Genomic DNA, 22340 nt, shown 5'->3' with positions numbered 1-22340 from the left:
AGAGAGAGAGATTCTTTGCAGCTAGCTAGCTAGCAAACAATGAAAATGACCCACAAAAAGAATAAGGGTGGTAATGAATTTCAGAGACTAGTTTTGAGGAAATAGTAAAATTGTGTAGATGGGTTACTTGGGAACAAGCGAATGTCATCTCATATTTTCAATTGGAATTTGGAAGAGAAAAGACAAGAAGAGATATTTGTTTTGTTTTGTTTAATTAACCAAACCACTTTTCTTACTTCTTCTTCATCTTAAAACCTTCTTTGTTGTTGTTGTTTAGTGACACTTCTCTTCTTCTAGTTTTTTTGGAACCTATAAATACATACCTTACCTTCTTCATCCCTGTTTTCTTTCTCACGAAATGGATTCAAGTTCCTGTACCCTTCTCTCTACTCCCAGCCCATTGGATCTTAAGGATCACATGAACAATGGTTATGTGATCAGTAATTTTGACTCCTCTTTGGAACAAAAAAAACCAAACATACCAAGAAAATTCCATTGGCCTCATGGAGACTTGGTTTGTGCTCAGGAAGAACTCAGAGAGCCCTTAATAGATCTCCATAGTTTCTTTGTGAATGATGAAGTTGGTATTAAACAAGCTTCTGAGCTTGTTAGAGATGCTTGTTTGAGTCATGGATTCTTCCAGGTGATCAACCATGGTGTTGATTCTGATATCATTCGTTCAGCTCGTCATCACTTGAATCTGTTCTTCAACTTACCCATCAACCAGAAGCTCAAAGCTCAGAGGATGGCCGGTAGCTTGTGGGGATACTCCGGCGCCCACGCCGATCGCTTCTCATTGAAATTGCCATGGAAGGAGACTCTCTCCTTTGGTTATCATGAGAATAAAAGCTCTCAATCTATTGTGGTAGATTACTTCAAATCCCTCTTAGGTGAAAATTTCGCAGAGACTGGGTAAGTAAGAAGAATATTTTAATCTTGATTTGACTAAGGTTTGTGTTGATGGTAATGTCGAAGGTGAAACACATTAATTCTGCAAATTCATTTTTTTTAAGATATATATGTTCTTTTGCTGACCCTACTTTTAAAATACTTTTGATAATTTTTTATAGGTTGGTTTATCAAAGATATTGTAAAGCAATGCAGGAGTTGTCACTGGTGATTATGGAGCTTTTGGCTATTAGTTTGGGAATAGACCGGTTGGAGTATAGGAGATTCTTCAAAGGAGGTAGCTCTATAATGAGATGTAATTACTACCCACCTTGTCAAGAACCTGGTCTTACTCTTGGCACTGGACCTCACCGTGATCCTACCTCCTTAACCATACTCCATCAAGATGAAGTTGGAGGACTTGAAGTATTTGCGCATAACAAATGGAAATCTGTCCGACCACGAAGTGATGCCTTTGTTATTAACATAGGTGATACCTTTATGGTAAGTCCTTCATACGCTTTAATATGATCATATATACATTAATTTTCTTTTGGAAAAAAAGGGCTCTGTGTATGTCTGGGAGGGTGGTTCTTGCATCTAGACAGACATAGGATGGGATGAAATAATCGATCCATCCCATGAAAGGTGGTGGAAATCCTGCCCCTGTTGATGTTTTTGTACACGTACCCATCGGTCATCATGTTGACAAAGGGACCATGCTCCCAAACAGAAAACTTTTCTTCCTTTTCTTGTAATCAATAATACACTTTGAATTTCTATATAGAAGTATAGAACTAGTTCTACAACCATGGTTTTAAACAAGGTTAACTGCAACAAGATTGTAATCTTATTTTTTTACTTTTTTAGTACGACACATTTTTTTTTAATGAGAATATATCCCGTTATTTTGTATAAAATTATATATGAAATATTACATTAAATGACCTAATTAAAAAAATGTTACAAATTCTTAATTAATTTACCACTTTGGTGACAAAGAAATTGTTAATAAATTCTTCTCATGAAGGGAATATTTTCTGAACCAAGATGGTGATAGACTGATCCATGAAAATTATAAAATAGAGGAAATGTAAATTAGGGTAAATGGTCTAAAGTGTACAAAGTACAAACCACATCCCTGACCTTTGGATCAAAGACAAAAACCTTTTTTAAAACCCTAGCATTTTTTCAACTTCTTGTAGTTATTAACTGTAGTACAATGGTGGTACTCATTAAAATTTGAATTCAGTAAAAATGAGAACGTACCTGGAAAGTACCCCAGTGCAAAAACCAAAGAAAGAAGGAGAAAGGTACAAACAAAATAGAGAATGGGCCAATGGCCTGTACTGTGACATCCATTCATTCATTGTCTTTTTCTGAAGTTTTTTTAATTATTCTTTTATTATTATTAGTTTTTTTTTTTTTGTTTTTGTTTGATATATGCAGGCATTATCAAATGGAAGGTACAAGAGTTGCCTGCATAGGGCAGTAGTGAACAAGTACATGGAGAGGAGCTCACTGGCCTTCTTTCTATGTCCAAAAGAGGACAATGTGGTGAGACCCCCAGAGGATCTCATGGAAACAGAAGGGCCAAGAAAGTACCCTGATTTCACATGGTCAGATTTGCTTGACTTCACACAAAATCACTATAGAGCTGATGTTGAAACACTCCCAACTTTCATCCACTGGTTCCTATCTTCCAAACAATCCTAATTCCTAACCACTACTACTCTTCTTATTCCCATCTCTCTCTCTCTCTCTCATCCTCCCTTCATGGGTGTGTCTGTGTGTGTGGGGAAGGGGGGGGGGGGGGTTTATTGTGTACATATATCCAAGTGGATGTTGTTTAGTTAGTTGTAGTCTCTAGGTACCATTCACTTTATCTTGTTTCTTCTTGTGATGTGAACTAAACCTAAATATATAGAGAATTAATTTCCAATGTCCTATAATGTGAGTTTTTCATGTGTGCCTGTGCATGGCTTGTATGCACTATGGGAGAGGAACAAGGATATTGAGGGAATCTTGGCAAAAGGAGAATATGGGATCCTAACTTGCTCTATAACATTTAAAGATATTAATAATGGGTTGTTAATTTTCTATGTTATGGTTTGTGATGGTTACTAGTCGATCCTTAATTGAAAATAAAGGACGTACCCAGTACACGAGGCTCTCGTCACTACAGGATTGGTAATTGAGGTAATCCTAATTTTATCCATAACTTAAGGAAACAAAGGATTCTTGGGTTCCATTTTTTTCAATTGAAAATAATTTCTTAAGAAATTTTTGAATTTCATTTTACACGTAAATTTTACATGAATCAAACAAGACCAATTACAAAAAATATTGTCTTTGGGAATAATTCATGAATATAATTCTAAGGAATGAAAACCTTTAAAGGCTTGCATTTCTAGGGGGATTCACAATGTGGAAGCTTTTTACCATACAAATTATTGTTAGATCTGGCCCGGCCATGTAGATTGACCCAAAGACACCATCTTTTTCAATTGATTATAATATAATTTTTGGGAGAGGATTCTTTGAGCACACTGCCTAGGGGAGAGCATCAATGATGTATGATAAAATATTGATATCAGATATCAAATATAAGAGGACAATAAGATCATTTCATGTAAGGAAAAGAGAGATAGACACAAAGCTATTAACGTACCCTACCCCAATGGCTCATAGAGCATTTTCTCTATTATTTATAGTCCTTTGTGTGGTGGACCTATTGACATCTCTAGCATAGGAATAATAGAGGCATCATAAATCTTTGTCCCACACTAACTGCATTATACAAACCAATAACTCTACCATGTTCAATTTTAAATTTATTTCTAATAGATATGAACAGATTTCTTGGTTCCTCCATAGCCCAATCTGTCACATGAGAATTTAGATGAGAACCCAAATCATGTGGACAAGTAGATTCCAAGGTCTCTTGTTCATGTCAAATTTCAGCCTAGGTGGCTATTACAATTTACCAATTGGTAAAATGGAGTTCTAAATAATAGGACTACTGCAGGATAGACACTAATGATATACTCGATCGGATGCATAGACATACATGGAGGTATGTGATAGAATTATATTTTAAATATAAAATTTCACCAATGGTTAATCAAGATTATGTTCTCTCTCTCAAATAGTTGGAATTTCCACATCATCTATCTCAATGGCACAATAAAAGTGGACCGTGTAAAAAACCTTTTTGTCATATAAAAGGAGAATACTTGAAATTTATTTATGGGAAGCAGTTTTCTGTTCGGGAGTGTGGCCTACGCCAGCAGTCCCATGTGCCTATCTCTCTCCTCCTCAAAATAAGGGGGTAGATGTGTCTTTTCACATGTGGAAGAGAGAGATAGACTTATTGAAGTGCTGGGTACGTCACAGTCCTCCCGGACAAAGGTTTTTTTCTCTTTATTTATTTATTTTGCATGGATAGGGAACTTGTACAATCTTTACATGTAAATTTTAAAAAATATTGTATCAATATCATATACAATCGATTATGAATAATACTGCAACGTTTGGGACTTCTTCTTCTTTTTAAGATATATAGTTATTATAAAGGGGAGGGAAGAAAAATGAGAACCAGGAGACTTGAACCCAAGACAATTGTTCTCTCTCTTGGATTAAATCGGGGCTTCTTGATAGAGACAACTCCCATTTTATCAATAATGTGCGAATATAATATATGCACGCATACACACACTCACGACAACTCAATCTTCTCCCGTTAAAAAGAGGAGGGAAGGGGGGAAGATAAAAGTGTATCGTAATGAAAACGAAAACTTGAAACTAAGGATGCAAATTGGTGACCAAATGCTAAAGCCTGGACAAGGTCGTCAAACGACAAGACATGGAAGGAACATGAACTGTCAAATAATTTAACAACTTGAGAAATTAAGGACATTAGCTGGGGCGAGCTTTTGGTTCATTTTTGTTTTGGCTCAATTTTGATGCTAATTATTATTATTTTTTAAATGGTAAAGAGATGATCTAAATGACACCTCTACAAGTGTGTTTAGAATTTTACACTTTTTTATAATTGCCCTTTTTTTATTTGCAAACGTTCTTTAAGTCAAGCGTATGAAAGGATTTTTTTAAATAATTTATCATTATGTCATTACCGAATACATTTTTCAAGTCCATCTATGAAATAACAATATTTATCTTCATTAAAAAAATATATTATATTAAGAGGCAAAGTGTAGGTTACAAATAATTTTTTTTTTATTTTGATAAAAATTACAAATTATTATCCCTAGGGGTCAACTCAGTTGATAAAAGACCAAACTCCTCAAATAAGAGGTCATGAGTTCAAACCACCTTGGGGCCGCCTATCCCTATCCCCATCCCCTATCCCCCCCCCCCTCCCCCTATTAATGCTCTCCAATTCCAAAAAAAAATTTACAAATTATTTGACGAAAACCAAAAACCAAAATAGACATAGTGACATACCAACTAGAGTTTCTGATTAAGATACAAAAACTGATGTTTGACAGTGAAACTAAAAAGGTATGGTCTCTGTCTTCAACAGGTTCATGACTCAACTCAACTCACCCACATCCTATTTACTTTAAGGGGTGCTGTTCTCTGTGCTGCAGCACAGGCTGCGCCCAGGCACATGGGGGTGGGCGCAATGACCACCCTGCCCCCTGAGTGGCAAGCTCATGTGCTAGGCACAGCCTGCGCTGTGGCACAGAAAACATTCTTCTTTAATTTAAATCTATTTAAATTTTTGTCTTGTCAGCAATATAAGTCAACCACACAACCATGTCATTAGGGCACAGATAAGAACAATAGACTCCAGACTCTTCCAGTAACAGAGATTACATTAATTTGGAGACATATCTACTGATTTTTTTATTTTTTTTTTGGGTAAACGAGACATGTCTACTGATCACTTTCACAAGACCCACATTTTGGGTCAGATGCTTCTTCTTCTAATACAACTACCCAACTCTCATTTAAGTATGTCTAGCTAATGGAAAGATAAAACAAAAAGCTTTAGAGGTAGCCTTGTAAAGTTAAGAGGAAACTTGACTAATGGGAAGGTTTTTCAATTCAAGTTTTAAAAAATAACATATAATTAAACCATGTAAGCCCAAATTAAAATGAGACCCTCTCTTGAGGGATGCTGTCCATATTAGGGAACAATAATGGTCAATGACAATCTAAAATTATCACAATTAGGGGACAAACCCATTTACTTCCACGAGACATTTGGATGAAATGCCTCCTTTTCCAAAACTACAAGCCAACTCTCATTCAAGGGTGTGTTTGCTTATATGAAAATAAACACCAAGAAACTTTAATGGTATTTTGTCCTCTAAATGAGATGTCAACTCTAACAAGGTTTCGACCTAACACCTAATTCTAGCTAGATATCTTATTCGTGAGTATTATTATTATTATTATTTTTAGATATTTTTTTAGACTAGTTATGTGTACTTTCGGGAATTAGGGTTTCTCTATATTGTACTGTGTCATAAAACGCTTTACATAGAGGTGTGATCTTTCAAGGAGGTGCATATGAAGGTTTGTAATTTTTTTATTAGAATAATGAAAACTCTGGTTTTTCACAACTAGCTAGCGACAAAACTGGGTATTCTATTCATATCATTGTCACACTGTGTGCATAGAAATAAAGATTCCAGACACAAGTGGGTATATATACGTGGGTGAGGGGGGGGGTGAGGGGGACTATCACATGAGAATTCTTGAATAGTTTATTGTCGATTGTCTAAGAAAAAGGTTTTCAATAATAGTTTGTTGTTGATCCCTAGATCTAAGAGGTCGTTATTGCAAATATGTATAATGGTTATTGGTCTACGGACATTTGGTGTCTCTCTAGCTATATATCAGTGCATTGGATTTCTAATATTTACTAGTGAGTGAAAGAGATCATCTATAAGAAATCCACTTCCAATACGGGGAGAATATCAAGAAAGAAATTGTTGTTTTTATGATTGAACTAAACTCTGGATTAGCTGGTAGCATGCTTTGAAAATTTTTCCAAAATAGGTTATCAAATGTTATAATTTATTAATAAATTATTTTTTAAAGGTTTTAGAAATATTTTCATGATTAATTTTTAAAGGTTCCGATTCTTTTATTACTATATTCTAATGGATTAGGATAGTAACATTAATAAAATCATACTTATCGGTTTCTTATGCGATATTGTAAAGTGAAAGGACTAAATTGCAAGAAAACTATAAATTTAATCATGTGACAGTCATACATGCTTGTCACATGTTGATAGCTACATTGGAGATGTTTTGGAAGGATGAATTTTTTATTAGTTTTGATGACTTGAGACCGGTATCATGGAAAATCTGATGCTTAATTTGAATCTGTTGTTTCACTTGGACTTTCGGTTTCTCTATTGTTTTTGTCCTTAATTATTAAACTCATGATCAGGATTCTTGCAAAATAAAGTTGGATTTGATGGTGGTTGTTGTTGGTCCACCTGTATGTATTAATGCATGCATGCATGCATACATGTTTGGTTAAAATGTTGATCCATTGATTGTGGTCTCTATATATATTGGAGAAGCTGTCTATGCTTGATTTGAAATTATATAATAACTTGACTAATTAATGGTGATTAGTTGTAATTGTTTTATTGGAAAACCCTAGCTTGTAGATGGTACCGATGTCGGATTTGAAATGACATATGCTTGACTGAAGTTATGGATCGAGTCTTCCTTCACTCACGATGAAGAAAGAATTTTTTTTTTATCGATGGCCATTATTGGTCTTGAATGGGTAAATAGTGAAGGATATTTTGGACCTTCAATTCATGGGTTCCTTCATCCACCGTGAAGGAAAACTGTCTCCTTTTTGTAATACACCCCTCCAGCTAATAAAGATATTATCATCGAAGATTTGACATCGAAAGGCGATCGGTTTGTACTTACTATAAGGTGCATGCATACTTAGTAAAAGTTGATTCTTTGTGATTCCTATATTGGAAAAGTTGCTAATCCTTGACTCGAGATGGTGATAGCTTTATTAATGTTGATTGCTTATGGTTACTATGTGTAAATGTACCCAATCTGAATAGAAAGTTAACACCTAGTTCTACCCTTAAGCTGCCTCATTTTCATGTTTTACAAATTTCTTAATAGTCAATGATGACTTTTTTTTTTTTTGTTTTGTTTTTTTGTTTTTTTACATTACTATGCCCAGAGAAGTATAATGCTTCATTATTTGTCACACGACAATACATGAGTTAGTCCATGTAATAGAGGACCAGGCAAGCATCTAATCAATGGTATAATTTCAGATTAAAATGAGTAGGGAAGTAGTTAAAATTACAAAAAGGATTCCATTTTTGTATTTTATATTCATTTCCATTTGATGGCAATTGGGTAATTGTACTATAACTTTGAATCAAGAGTTTGAAAATACTTTCCTTGCTTACCTTAGACTAAAATTTGATCATTGAGATATATTTGGGGTCCTCCATCACATGGATTAACCCATGAACTGTAAAGTGGTAATAGTGAAGCATTATACTTCACTAAGCATACTGATGCCTATAAGGACCCATTTTTTATATAAAAACTCAGAAATGAAAGAAATATCTAAGAAACCTAATTCCAACTTTTATATCCATTATAACCCATAGAAAACAAAAACTTAAAGGTTTATTTTGTGTTAAAATGCGCCTTTAAGATATACCCCCAAACAAATTTAATTAGCTATTAGCATGTTAATGACAATATATTACCCCTTCCCCTCCCCCCCCCCCCCCTCAAAAAAAAAAAAAAAAAAAGGAAAAACCCTTCAATTTAGAGGTGTTCTTGTGGTGTATTTAGACCTTCTATTCAATTCAATGAATCAAACACTGTATAAAAGGGTAAAGAGATAGGGTTTTGTCTTTGATGGCTCTCATAGATCAGACATACAAGGGGAACAGATGCATTACTTGAACAGATCACTGATGGGCTGTCAATAATTAGGTAAGCAGGTGAGTGCCTAATTGGGTCATATTAGCAATCCCTACTGTGGTAAGTAAAACTTGGATAATGTATTCGTGCATGTATCTTCATCATCACTTACAAATACTCTTTCAGACAAATATCCCCAGTCCAATTTACAGAATAAATTCACCAAAAAAAAGGAAAATGGCATTAGTTTCTACCCACTAATCCAACAGAAGAGCAAAGAACAATTGGTTAATCATTCATTCAACACAAGGATTGATGAAATTGTCACAAATGTATCACACACATGGATGATTTGATGCATTTCAGAAACTTTTGATGCTTCAGAAAAGATTGAACCAGTTCTGATCATCCATTTGCGCTTTTCCATTATGTTACAGCTTACAAGAATTGGTTTCCACAAGCCAAGTCAAGCATCTTTTCTTCCTCAGTATCTTAACTGGCACTTGTGAAGCTCTGAAGCAGCTTGATTACTCTACAAATTGTATCTTGAAAAGTTGCTCATCTGACCTGTTGTTGAAGGTGATATCCATTAGAGAGCCATGCAAACACGGTATTCACAGAAGCCCACTAAACTTTCCCATCCTTCAAAGGGAGGTGAAGTTGCTTCTCATCTTTCATGATTGTTGAAGATGATGTAGAAACAGAATTGGTGCCTCTAGAGGGAGACGATGGAGGAGAAGGAACATGCTTAGGCAACATCTGTGCCCAGTTAACCTTAGGCAACCTTGATGCTTCTGAGAGAACAATGAAGGTGAGAAGACTCAATAACAAACTTTTGTGCCACAACCCTGACATCTCTCTGTACACCAAAGACTAACCACTGCCCTACTTTAACTTTCAAAGGTAGCTTTAGAGAACCTGTAGAGGGTTTGAGGGAAACAGACATGTTGATTACTGTATGAAGGTTGCCAACTAGTTTGCTAAAGAAAGATGTCTCAATGGCAGACAAGGGCTATTTGATAAATGTATATTCTCACTCATGCTGTTTCACTTCATTATGTATTAGTTGTAGGAGTTCATGTGAATCAGTTTAATAGATTTTCTTATTCCAGTGGACACCAATAAGCTTGTTTAGTCTCTGAAGTCTGTTAAGAAATCCATTTTTCTTTTACTGATACTGGATAACATGAAGATTCCATTTCAGACACTTGCTAAAGTGATCATGTAACTCATTAATCAAGCATGCTGGTTTTGTTTACGAGGTATCGAATCCCTACACTGTTACTACAATCCTACAAGTGGAAAGTTCAGGCTCGTCGTTCGATAGGATCATCGCACTTATTATCTGATACATTGTATCCTCTTGGATGGATGTGTTGATTTAAATATATGATTTACTAAACTAAACCCAATGTGACTTTAATCAACCCTCCCCACCCCTTCTTTCCATGGTTGGATAAATTCAATTCAAACTCAAGGCCCTTATTCCTAAGTCTCAATCATGAAAACAGAAGGAGAGGGCTTTGAGGATCATTTTAAGAAATGTGAGAAAGGAAGACAAGCTCCTAAGAAAAAGCTAAAAATTAGTCTCAGAGAAGCATCTTTGCAATTATGTATACAGTTTTGCCAACAAAGAATGTTTACTGCACAAGAAGAGAGATTTTTTTTATCAGTTGTGTCAGGTTAAATGAGATCCTATTATCCATTTTTAATTGCAGAAGTGAAAGTATGTCGGAGAAGGATATAGGGTGAGCTGGTTGGTGTGCTGTGCATTCCTTCAAATTGGGACCACAGCTCCTAGAGCACTTATTCTAATGGCAGTTTCTATGGGAGCTGTCTCCTGTCTGTCTAAAGGCTAAATTCCTGGCTTTTTCTCTCTATTGGAGACTCTGTATGTTATCTGGTGATCACAATTCATAACAACTCTGGACTAAAATTATGATCAAAAGAGAAAAAGGAGGCCATGAAATGCAACTAGTTGGATAGGCAATCCGACCAGTTCAGCATCAATTCTTGCAAGTTCAAGTTTTTAGAACAGGGCCCATTTGGTAACAAACTGGATACAACTCTTGGACACTTATTAGCTCTGTTACATCATATTAGAAGATTATGTGGTAAGTATCATATGTGGCCTGCATTATGGTTAATGGGTCAAACCCATTTGAATTTTTTGGCATTTGTGGATCTTGGATCATGGATCCAATTCAGACTAGGTTCTTGTCCTGCAAATTTGAAAGTAATGGCTTTCCCATTCTCCTTTCAAGGTCTCAAATCACTCTCTTACTGTTGTCATCATTGATTTTCTTCACACAATAATGCCCTCTCATATTACTTTTTTTTTTCCCTCCATCATCAGTTGAGGCCAAGGTTTTCAGCTCATCCATCTCAATATTTCTAATTGTGGCTCTTATTCCATGAACTTTGTCCTATTAGTTGTTTCTGTTTATTGCCTAGCATTCTCCTCCATAAGCACTGAGAATTTCTTGGAACCTTATTACAAAGCCATTCTTTAATCCTCAAGACTTTGTTTCATTGTTGTTTATCAAAGTTCCTCAGTTTGGGCTGGACAACAAGCCAATTAGAAAGCTAGAACATTCATTTTGTCATCCTCATCTGGGTTACCAACCTGGATACCCCATTGTTTGGAATCTAGGGCAACCCAAAAAAATAAAAAATATAAAAACCCTATGATTGACTTAAAGTAAACCTGATTCCAAAACAGTGGTGGAGACTGCTTTCAAGGTGAAACTCCTGATAGGTTTGATAAAGGCCAATATCCCTCCTCTTATTGAGATATCCAAACCCAGTATCCCTCTTATTGAACTCAGCTTGAGGACTTGGTAAGTAAAGGCCACAAAGAATCCAATAAAAATCCAAGCATATATTTTCATGAGAACAGTTTTTCTAGTCTTTTTCTTTAAATTGACACAAATATCTGGCAAATGGTAGATTGAATAGAGTTGAAATTTTGCTGATTGGTAGACCCCAAGGTCCACTGTTTACAATGCTAGGTTCCAAACAAAACAGCGTTGGTCAAGTGGCAAAATAGAGCTTTGAAAATCTTAAGAAAAATAAAACTTTTTTAAAAGAAAATTATGGTTAAAATACAAGAGAATCCACCAATACATGGGAATGTATATAGATGGATGAATCTATACTATTTTTAAGATATCAATAAGGTAAAAATTTGTCACATCACCCTGCCATGTGGCAAAACTTAGTGCCAGACTAAAGATACCCTTTAATTTCCCCAAACTAAAAAAGTTTTTGCCTATTTACATACTGTTGTTGGGAGAAGTCTCACATCGGTAACCCCTGAGACCTTCTGTCCCCTCATCTACCTTAGAGTCCCTCCATCCAATAATTCAAGTTTTTCGGTTGGATATTCACATGATATCAAAGCGGGTTTTTGTTTTCTCTAGTCTTATTGCAAGTCTCTCCAGAACCTGTCTCTGTTCATCTGTGCAGTATTGGGAGAATAGTCGCACATCGGTTACCTATGAGACCGCTCAACCGGTAGACTGCAGGGCCAGTTGGGTAGCAGACCATGAAATCCTTTCATAAACACTAAAAACAATGAACTAGTGTTAAGGTTTTCTATTTCCCCTCCTAAATTCTCCCCTTTCTTAAGAGGCTAAGTAAGCTTCATTTTAAGGCTAAGCACAAGAAAAGGCTCAACAGGATGAAATTCTAAATTACTATAGGTTCAGAAAAGGATTTCATGTACAAGCTAGAAGAAAAAAATTGACAAATATGCATTTATATATGTATTTTCTAAAACCCATCCCGGAGATCCTAAGAAAAAAATTTATTATACATAAAATAGAATAAGAAAAAAGAATGTAAATTATATGGTAGATAAGTAAATAAGGATCCCCTTTCTTTTTTTTCAAGGTCCCATTTTCTTACCATTGCCCAAGTGAATCATTTTGTTCCTGTTGATGTAGTTGTTGGTGAATTGGGTTTGGAGAGAAAGACATTGAAAAGGGCTGATTAGTATATACTAAGGAAGGTTGCTGAGATGTGTGATGATGATGTGTTAAAGTAGAATTAAGACTATGATCAGTTGGAACATTTTGTTGTGGTTGTTCATGCTGTTGCTTAGGAATATTGCTGAGCTTCTCTCCTTCCATCTCTCTATACTTGAGGAGGTACAGCTTCAATGGGCTTACATAATTCTCGAACCCGAGTGTCGTTATCGCCCATATAATGTCATCTCCATTAATAGTCTTCCTTTTCTCCCTCCTGCATTTATCAGAGGCTTCCCCTGTAACAAAGCTAATGAATTCCGAGACACATTCTTGAACAGATTCTTTTGCATCCTTAGACACCTTCCCATTACCTGGAATGACTTTTTTCATGATCCTACCGACATTTGCTATCGGCAAAAATCGATCATGATCAGGCCGACATTCATTATTCGCGAAAACAGATCTTGCTCTGTTGTTGTTGTTGCTGCTGTTGTTGTTGTTGTTGTTGTTATTGTTGTTGTTGTTGTTGTTGTTGTTGTTGCTGCTATTGCTGCTGCTGGTAGTATTGTGAATGATGGAACCAGTACTCTTAGAACATGGACTATCTGGGCTACTTTTATTGGCTACATTGGTACTATTTCTATGTATCTGATGATCATCTTCCATTACTGTTTTTTTCTCTCTTGGTTTTGTTCTTTGTTGGTAGATATATATGTTAATAAAAAAGGAGAAGATTTTGTTGGGTGCTTATTGATATTTTAGTAAGGGCTAAGATAAGTGCATACAAAAGGCAAGAAAATAGGCTAAGTAAGGGGAGGGAGATAAAGAGACTTGGTTGCTTTCCATCCCTCAGACCCGCTCCCTGCGTGGAGAAGGGTAACCTACTGTGTTTGGGTTTTGTTGTAACTAACTTCTGTTCAATCATTCAAAGACCACTTGTTTTGATCTAAGCCATTCTTCTTCTTTTTCTTTTTTTCTTTTTTTCTTTTTTTGTTGAATTTTCTTCTTAAATCATCTGTAAAGAGATACCAGTAGAAGTGCCTAATCAAAAGGATGGAAACAGTGTTTTGATTATGTTTAGCAAATTCACTTTGGATTTTAACGGTTTTGACTCTTTTGAGTTGTAAGATTTTTGACTTTTCAGTCCAATGGAAGCATTAGTTATCAAGTGTGCTCCTCAATGCCTCTCACTATATGACTAATGCTTCCGGAAAGAAATTGTATCTGATCACATAATGTTTTTTTTTTTTTATATATATGAACAGAAATTCATTCGGATAAACGGCATGAGATACACAAGGTTTAGATAAAGAAGAATGTTGTCTCATGTATCAGAATAGCTTATGAGATTCAATCCTCTGAATCTCAGAATTTTTATTTTTCAAGGGAGAGGGTTCTCTCAGTAGTAAATGGGAGCGCACCAATGAGGACGACGCAATGGTTTCATAAATGGAGATTAGAGAAATTATTTTTATGTGAGAAAGAGAGAGAGAGAGAGACGATGCTAGTGTACTTTCCGCTATTTGCTCAGAAAACCTTTTCCCTACTCTTAAGGGAAAACGTTGGGCATGCCGCCAGGGTGCCCACTGCCCAGCGAGAATGTGTCATCTTCTCTCTATTTTTTGGAAAAGACCCCTTTACCCTTTTATGTCTAACCATGTAATTGATGTATGTCACTATCCTCTATTTGTATTTTTGAAAGATATCATGGTAATTCTCATTGTGAGTTTGAGGTCCTCTAATGATAAATGAGTCGGGAGTTAATTGGTCCTCTCTAACCTTTATTATCATGCATTTTTCTTTATTTTCTATTTTATTAACATTTTCCTATTTTTGAGTTGTTTCAGTATGGCACAGCTGTGGTGGTTGGTGCAAGATTCAGATTTAGCAAGTTAATCATTGTATGTAATTGTAATAGGTATTTTCACTTGACATGTTCATTTGAAAAGTAAGTGATATACATGGGTACCACTAGGGATGTAAATGGATAGGATTCAGCTCGGATAGTGCTATATCTGCATCCGTATCCGATTAGCTTTCGGACGGATTCGGATAGTGCTAAACGGATACGGACACGAATATGGGTCGGATATTTTATCCGTTTATATGTAAATATAGCTTTTCAGATAGCTATAGCCTATCCGTATACATATCCGTTTAGCTTTTGGATGGATTCAGATAGTACTAAAAGGATACAGACATGGATACGGACACAGATTTTGGCTATTCATTTACATCCCTAGGTACGACTCCATGGGTAAAGTAAAATGGTAGAGAGCCTTCTCTTCACGGTCTCATGTTCTACCACATGGCATGATCAGATAGACTTATATTTTGTGGACAGGTAAACGATTCCAATATCCCTGCCCACATGTGAAGTTTCCATCCAAATAGAGTTTGCCAAGTGTCAAAATAGAACTTTGAAAATCCAAAAATATGATGTATGTAGATGATGATGATGTAATTTATGTTCTTCCTAGTTAATGCTAATTTTCTTTCTAAAAAAAAAAAAAATCCAAAACTATGGGAGATCCATAGTTGTTTTTGTACCACCATACATGTGCATGAATGCAAACTGATACAGGAGGAATATATGGTTGAATTTGAATCCAATTCAACGGTCAAAAATTTTCACATAATCATGCCAAATTGGAGATTTAGGGTGACATTAAATTCAAGAAACACGTCATTTCAAGTATCATAGGGTTATATATTTCTTGGGAAAGAGAACACCATCCGATCGTGCAGCACACGCACACAAGAGCACACAAAATGACCGTCACACTCCCTAGAACCCCAGAAATGACCACGATGTGGCAGTCATTTTGCATGCCCCTATGTCAGGACGGGATCGTTTGGCGCAACCGAGTGGCATTCTTTCTCTCATATTTCTTAGTTTGAAAAAACTGATGATTCTGATACACTATCCATGTGCGGCTATTTTATGCAGAATACCTCCTCATCCCAAGATTGGTAGTATCTAGACCATCATCACCCTGAACTTCATGGGCAAATCTGGTGATGTATCTAGACCTGAATTGTACTCAGTTGTTACTGTACTTTTTACTGGTTCTTTCCTGAGAGAGTGGCACATGAAGATTGTTTTAAGAGATTGCATGACACGCAGGAACCAGCATCCCTTGAAGGTATTGTGTTGTACCAAGTTCACTTCTAGTTGTAGTAGATGACTTAAACATCACATCATACAATTTGTAATCTAGTTTCCAGAACCAATTTCCAATTTAAGAGCTTTACACTGGCAAGCTTGAATTGACTTCTATTGGTATCTCTATAATATGATTTTACAGTTAAAACTCAAGGGCCCCTCCCTACTAAGAAACAAAAAGACAAGAAAGAAGGGTTAAAAGGAACAACAGCAACGGGGCTTTGAGGGGAATTACAATTATATTTGAAAAAAAAAATTGAAATTACAAACAAAACAACACTAACAAAAAATACCTAGCAACCCGATCCCTATGAATGTTTGAGGGACGATTAACTGTCGGGCTTAAGCAATCGCGGACATGATTGTCTGAATCTCTGTGGGGCGCCAAAAAGACTTTTGGACACACAGCAAGCCTTCCTTGTCCTTTGAGTAAGTCAAACGGATCTCCCAGTGCATCGCCCTAACCATGTTCTCCACCTCACCGATGGTCTCAACGTCATCACGTATGATCAGTTTCCCTTCTGGTCTGAGAATCCGATCAACTTCTGTTATCGCAGCCAGCAAGTTACACCTGTAGATCGCAGAACATAAAAGATGAACAATTGCACAATGACAGACTTCCCTTTCAGCAGACACTCAGGTACATGAAAGACAAGATAACAAACCTCTTTTTTATCATAGAAAAGAGATGGTCTGCATGGAGAAGGTCATAAGATCTTGGATAGGTGCTGAATGATTCACACCAGTCATGATACATGCCAAATAGACCCCTCTCATAAATGATGGGAAGTGTATCGGGAGAATTAATTGAAACCACATTCATGACCCACACGTTCAAGTCTCTAAGAGCCGCGGCAAAACTGGCAAGGATGGCCATGGAAAAGCATAATTAGGACAAGAAAAACAGAACTTCAATGACAATAGATATGTCACACAAATCCAAAAGTGTTTTTTTCCCCCTAATTATTGTGTGTGTGGGGGGGGGGGGGCGAGTAGAGAGTATTTTCATGTTGCTATAGAGAGCTGAAGGCCATAGAGACCCTCAAGAAACAGAAAATGAACAACTATGAAAGTTCACTTTGTTCTTCACTTACCCTCCATAAACAGCTCTCATATCCATGACATTCCTTACAGATGACCAGCTGATTCCCATCCCATTCAGATAGGACTTGGTCACAACACGTTTCCAATGATCATAGTCTGACGTGAAATCATCTGGAGCAGCTTTACCATAAACTCCAACCTGAGAACTCTTCAACCAGTATGGTGGTTTATTCAGCCTTGCTGGCCACTGGTCTGGCCATTGAGACCCACGTTCTGATGTATCTACAGGAATTTTGTGCATGCATGCCTGCAGTGGCACATTCCTGCACACACATAGATGTACAAATATAAAGACCACTATAAAGAGAATTTACAATCAAAGAGAAGTAATAAACTTCTTGAGATGAATTTAATGTCTCTCTACAAAGAATATGCTACCAGGCAGCATTTGGATCATCAGAGTCTTGGCAAAGCGGAGGCTCATTTTGTGATCTCCTCTCATAGCACTCATTAGAAGTAGGTTTCTGATATATTGCTGCACCGACTTTGTTAACTTTATCCTTCTTAATTGTAATTAGCTTCCAGCACATTGACTTTGTTAATGCTTTCATGGCTGCCATCAATATCCACCAAAAAAGAATTTTTAGAACAAAACATGACCACATCTCTCACAAAGCCAAACACAGACCAGTTAAAGACAAAACCAACCAACCATCCCAGATCCCCACATCTTCAGGGAGTTTTTGGTATACTGGAGTAGCAGACCACACAAAGTAACCACCAGGCCGCAAAACACGATTTAGCTCCAAAAGAAGCTTGCCGCCTGCATATTTTACCTCACTGTGAATGCCAAGAAGAAAAAGAAAATGCCTGACATCATACACAAACACAGAGGGGGGGAGGGACCACAGAATGAGGTTTTAAGTAGGAAATACCTTCAATATGCCAAGGGACCCTACAACGTGCACAGTGCACAACATCAAAAACCCTACCGGGGAAGGGTAGTCTAAGGGTACCCATCACAGCTGAAATTGCAGGGATTCCCCTTTCGAGAGCGAATTGCACTTGTGCTTCATGTTCGTCTTTGGGAGCAAAAGACATGGTAAGAACATCTTTGTCGAAGAGAAATCCCCCAAAGCTGGCTACCCCACATCCAACATCCAATATCACACGGGACCGTTTTCCCCATGCTATATCGGGTACTGACTGCAGTGTTGATTAGAGATACACACATTACACATAGATATGGAAGAAAACATTGAACAAAAATCAATGAATCAACGCAGTTATGTATGGGCCATAGCAGCAGCAGCAAATTGTGTCAGATGGAAAAAGACAAATGACTAAAAACAGGATAAGTTAAAGCAGGTGACCAAGGCACCAAAATTATCTACACTGGTGCCAACACATTAAAGAAACTAGGAACCCAAAAAGTTAATATGTGGACGCCATGAGTATGGCCGAGATGAGGATGCTGCTGCAATCAATGCATGGCATAACTGACAAAGACAAAGCTAGCAATGACTAGATTGAAGGCAACAAAAATTACGGTGATAAAACAACTTAAGCCAATTGAGATGGCCTAAGAATGTAAATAACGATAATTAGCTTGCCAGTGCTAAGGAAAAAACTGACTGTCAATAAATTGAATGGTCTAAAAGAATACACAGAGAGCAAAAACTTACATGGATTGAAGCAGTGACAAAATGATTATAAGCCATACACATTAGCAGGAAATATGGCACTGTTGATGGATCCTTGCTCTCCAACCAGCTCTATACGACTTTGAATAGTGCTGATTGGAGAGCATGGATCCATGTGGCCGACCCCATTTATTTGGCATAAGGCTATGTTGTTGTTGTGGAATCAGAATTCATTTCCACAGCTGACCCTAAATTGATAGCACAAGACTCTCAAGATACGAATTATTCCATGTACTGCACTATATAACAACAATGAGTTACGCATAAATGCTAGGTAAAACTAGAAATTCTAAGTTTGCTTTAACCATCTGGGCAAGAACTAAAAACTCTTGATTTACTTGAAGCTTCTTTTTTTTTTCTCCCCTTTTTCTCATCTTTTCATGCAATGTTTTGAAATGCCCATCCTTATTGTTGAATACACATACGCAACGTATCCAGCCATATGAATGGCATATCCTGTGAAAAAGCCTCAACTTGCAACCGATGATGTCATTATCAAAAAGAGAACAAAACCACGCAAAAAAATCCACCGAACAAGTACTGATAATGAAGCAGCAAAGGATGATTTCTAGTGTCGGAAAAAAAAACAAAGAAAAAAACAGCATGCTGAATGACAATGGGATGAAAATACAGTTCAACACTATAAAGGAATAAGTGCTTACTTCCTGAATGAAATCAATGTAACGAACAGCACCGTGCTTAAACTGAGTTCCACCACCTGGAAAAGTAAGATACTCTCCAGTAACTTTCACCCAGTTCTGATGCCCCTTGACCTCTGCAAGCTTGGTATGGGGAACATTGTAGTACCATATCTGCCAGAAATACACAATAAGGTTGTTATCCTGTATAAAGAACAAATGAACAGAGTATTTTCATGTTTTAATGCAATGTATTATAGGTAATATACCTTTTCCCTGCTTGTGGGCCACTTAATTGGAGACTTGTATCCCTGAGGTAGAGGAACAAGGCAAGTGGGGGCTTCTTTAGGGCAGTGCCTTTCTCGATGTTCATAGTGCTTAGTACTATGAAGGTGCTTAATAGCATCCCAATTGTCTAAACAAGGAATGTAATCTGGGCCAGCAGTGACATTACAAAGTTTCCAGCTATATCCACCTTGTTCTTTTTGGTCCTTTTGCTGAGCTTCTTTTTCATTCTTTGACTCAACAGCTTGAGTCGAAAATGCCCCATTTTGAGTGGTAGACTCCTTTAGGATCTCTGACTCTGCCCCATCAGGAAATACTTCATTTGAGGCATGGTTCTTTGCCTGGTCATCGTCCTTGTTAGAACTTTGCTCAGATCCTTTGTCGTGATTGGTCTCAGTTGTCTCCTCTACCTTATCCTCCTGTTTAGTTTCGCCTGATCTCTCAGTTGTTTCTGGTTTATTATTCTCAGTGGAGTCAATTTTCTTCTCATCTGAGCTCTCTGATGATTCTTCCTGCTCAGTTTTTATTCCACCACCTTCTGTTTTTGTTTCTCCTCCTTCAGAATTAGACTCTCCATCTCCCCCCTTTGATTCTCCACCTTCAGTCTTTACATCCCCATCCTTTTCAGTATCAGTTTTGGATGCTTCTTCAGACTCAGCATTTTTATTCTCACTCTCCTCAGGTTTCTCCTTTTGGTCATCCTTGACATTGTTCTCTGTAGTCTGGTCAGATTGGTTTGTTTTCTCTCTAACATCCGAGTTGCTTTCATCTTGTGCAGTGTTGGTGTCACCGTCTCCTTTTGTTGCATCCTCAGGTAAATCACCTGGATTATCTTCAAATTGCCGAGAATCATTTTCAGTCACCGGTTGTTTTAAACTAAGTTTTGTGTCTACAGTTCTGCTCTCCTGATTAGGAAAGTTTATACTTTGACCAGGAACTAGGGATGAGGATGTCATCATCCATACTCCAACCAGGCAAAGAGCAACAAACACGACAAGAGTTGCTGTTGAACAGTAGGAAGCCGATGACCTCCGGCCATCTCCTCTAGTATATTTTCCAAATGCCATCTTTCACATATAAATGTCCCTCAAATTGTTACACCTAAAAGCAGAAAAAAAAAAAATAGAAGAGCAAAGTTAACCATGGAAACTATACTCCATGTCTACTGAATTCCAAATTCAGCGGATCTAACAGAACAGATGTACTAGGTAACAACCATCCATACAAAAGATGAATTGACGTGTAGAACTTGTTCAAGCAGGAAATGCTTAAATCAACAGAACATATGATAAACATCATAAGATCATAGATCTCTAACGGAGGATCTCATTAACAAATTTCAATGATTTTTTTTATTTTTTATTTTTTGGGGGGTGGGGGGGGGGGGAGAGAGAAGTTGATCAGAAATCCAAACCGAGAAGGCATAGAATCATTGGATCTACCCAGTAAGAACAATAACATAAATAACTAGGACGATAACTGGAATCCAACTAATGAATTCAAAACATTGAATACAATCTTACAAATGAAATTCCAAAAATTAGAACCTTCAATTTTCAGAAGGTTAACCAAACGGATCAATATCAATAATTTACACCTATTACACACTTGGAAAACAAATAATTCATTTACATTCCAGAGCAGAACGACCAAATAAGCATTTGAGTAAGAAGCAAGAGAGACAACATAAGAAACCAACGCAACAACTTCGAATCAGACAAGATCTACATAAAATCACACAAGAATACTCGTAGAAACAAAAAACTCAAGGACGGAAACAAATCAAAACCCAAATCAGCACAGGACATAGTGATCTCAATACTTACAAGTGAAAATTTTTAAAAAAAAAAAATTAAGAGAAAAGCGAGTGTTAGACTTCGAACACCACCAAATCTGCATCAAACTCCTATAAAAACCAAAATAATTTATCACCATTCATCCAATAACTAAGGAGACCAACGAAGTCTCTCATCCGTCGAACTCAAAAGCAGAGCAAAAAAAACATACAAAGAAAACCCCAAATACAAATGAAAAAGTTAAATAGGTTCTACCTGAAGAAAGATCAATGAAACGCCATTGTTTTGAAAAGATTTTCGGGCCTAATAAGGATAATCCAAGTGCCTCAAAGTTACCCAAGATCTGGAGAAAGAAAAAGAGCTTCGTCTCTCGAGTAAAGACACTGATAATAGCTGAGAAAGACTGAGAGGAGATATAGCGAAGGAAGAATAGGTTTAATTTAACATTAATGACTAAGATTATGTGACTGTGCTTACGGCAAGAGAGAGAGAGAGAGAAGACCATAATCTACGGTAATAAAGAGACAGATGGAGAGCGTGATCTACGGAGAGGACAATCCATGGATTTAATTTAGAAATAAATATCCTCTTAAAGGGTTAAGGCAAGTGGGTTGCCTTAGGATCTTCACGTGACCTTATAGAGCGCTTCAGTGCCATCGGCCACCACGTGTCTTGTTTTAAGAGGCCTAATCCCTCCACTTAAGTTCTTTTGGGGACCCGAGATGCCAATGCGCACATTCTCCATTGGTTGCCACATACGTGTGTAGGATCGAATACGGATCGGATGTGATCGAATTCAAATATTTCCTGACCGAATATAGATACCTTTAAACGGATTTGGATGCGGATCGGATTCAGATTTTCGATCATCCGTTTGCATCTCTGCCTTGTGTAACCCGTGTAACCCCAGACCTTCCTTTTCCTAGTGAATGTAATTCAATC

The 22340-nt window shown here is 37.0% G+C and overlaps 3 protein-coding genes across 4 annotated transcripts; 1 reads left to right on the top strand and 2 right to left on the bottom strand.

Moving 5' to 3' along the window:
- The first annotated feature begins 352 nt into the window (after positions 1-352).
- LOC122659078 (gibberellin 20 oxidase 1-D-like) lies at positions 353-2634 on the top strand. The gene is made up of 3 exons (XM_043854232.1): positions 353-912; positions 1071-1392; positions 2338-2634. The coding sequence occupies exons 1-3, from the start codon at positions 359-361 to the stop codon at positions 2602-2604; spliced, it is 1143 nt and encodes a 380-aa protein (XP_043710167.1). The 5' UTR covers positions 353-358; the 3' UTR covers positions 2605-2634.
- Positions 2635-12595: 9961 nt separating this feature from the next.
- Positions 12596-13445, bottom strand: LOC122667367 (nuclear transcription factor Y subunit B-7-like). Its single transcript, XM_043863631.1, has one exon. It carries the CDS (start codon positions 13430-13432, stop codon positions 12701-12703), a length of 732 nt encoding a protein of 243 aa, XP_043719566.1. The 5' UTR covers positions 13433-13445; the 3' UTR covers positions 12596-12700.
- Positions 13446-16007: 2562 nt separating this feature from the next.
- Positions 16008-21691, bottom strand: LOC122667350 (probable methyltransferase PMT24). 2 transcript variants are annotated; one of them, XM_043863614.1, is made up of 9 exons: positions 21654-21691; positions 19587-20703; positions 19342-19491; positions 17912-18182; positions 17689-17799; positions 17415-17589; positions 17027-17299; positions 16598-16792; positions 16008-16503 (listed from the first exon to the last, which is right to left on the bottom strand). In XM_043863614.1, exons 2-9 carry the CDS (start codon positions 20667-20669, stop codon positions 16275-16277), a joined length of 2487 nt encoding a protein of 828 aa, XP_043719549.1. In that variant the 5' UTR covers positions 20670-20703; positions 21654-21691; the 3' UTR covers positions 16008-16274. The 2 variants fall into 2 exon arrangements, with proteins under 2 accessions (XP_043719549.1, XP_043719556.1); XM_043863621.1 differs by lacking the exon at positions 21654-21691 and having other exon boundaries at positions 19587-19961; positions 19995-20744.
- Between the last annotated feature and the right edge of the window lie 649 nt (positions 21692-22340).

This window comes from Telopea speciosissima, chromosome 1, assembly GCF_018873765.1.
Source record: "Telopea speciosissima isolate NSW1024214 ecotype Mountain lineage chromosome 1, Tspe_v1, whole genome shotgun sequence".
NCBI classification, from domain to species: domain Eukaryota; kingdom Viridiplantae; phylum Streptophyta; class Magnoliopsida; order Proteales; family Proteaceae; genus Telopea; species Telopea speciosissima.
The sequence above is the reverse complement of the archived record's forward strand: the minus strand, read 5'-3'. Positions and strand labels throughout refer to the sequence as shown.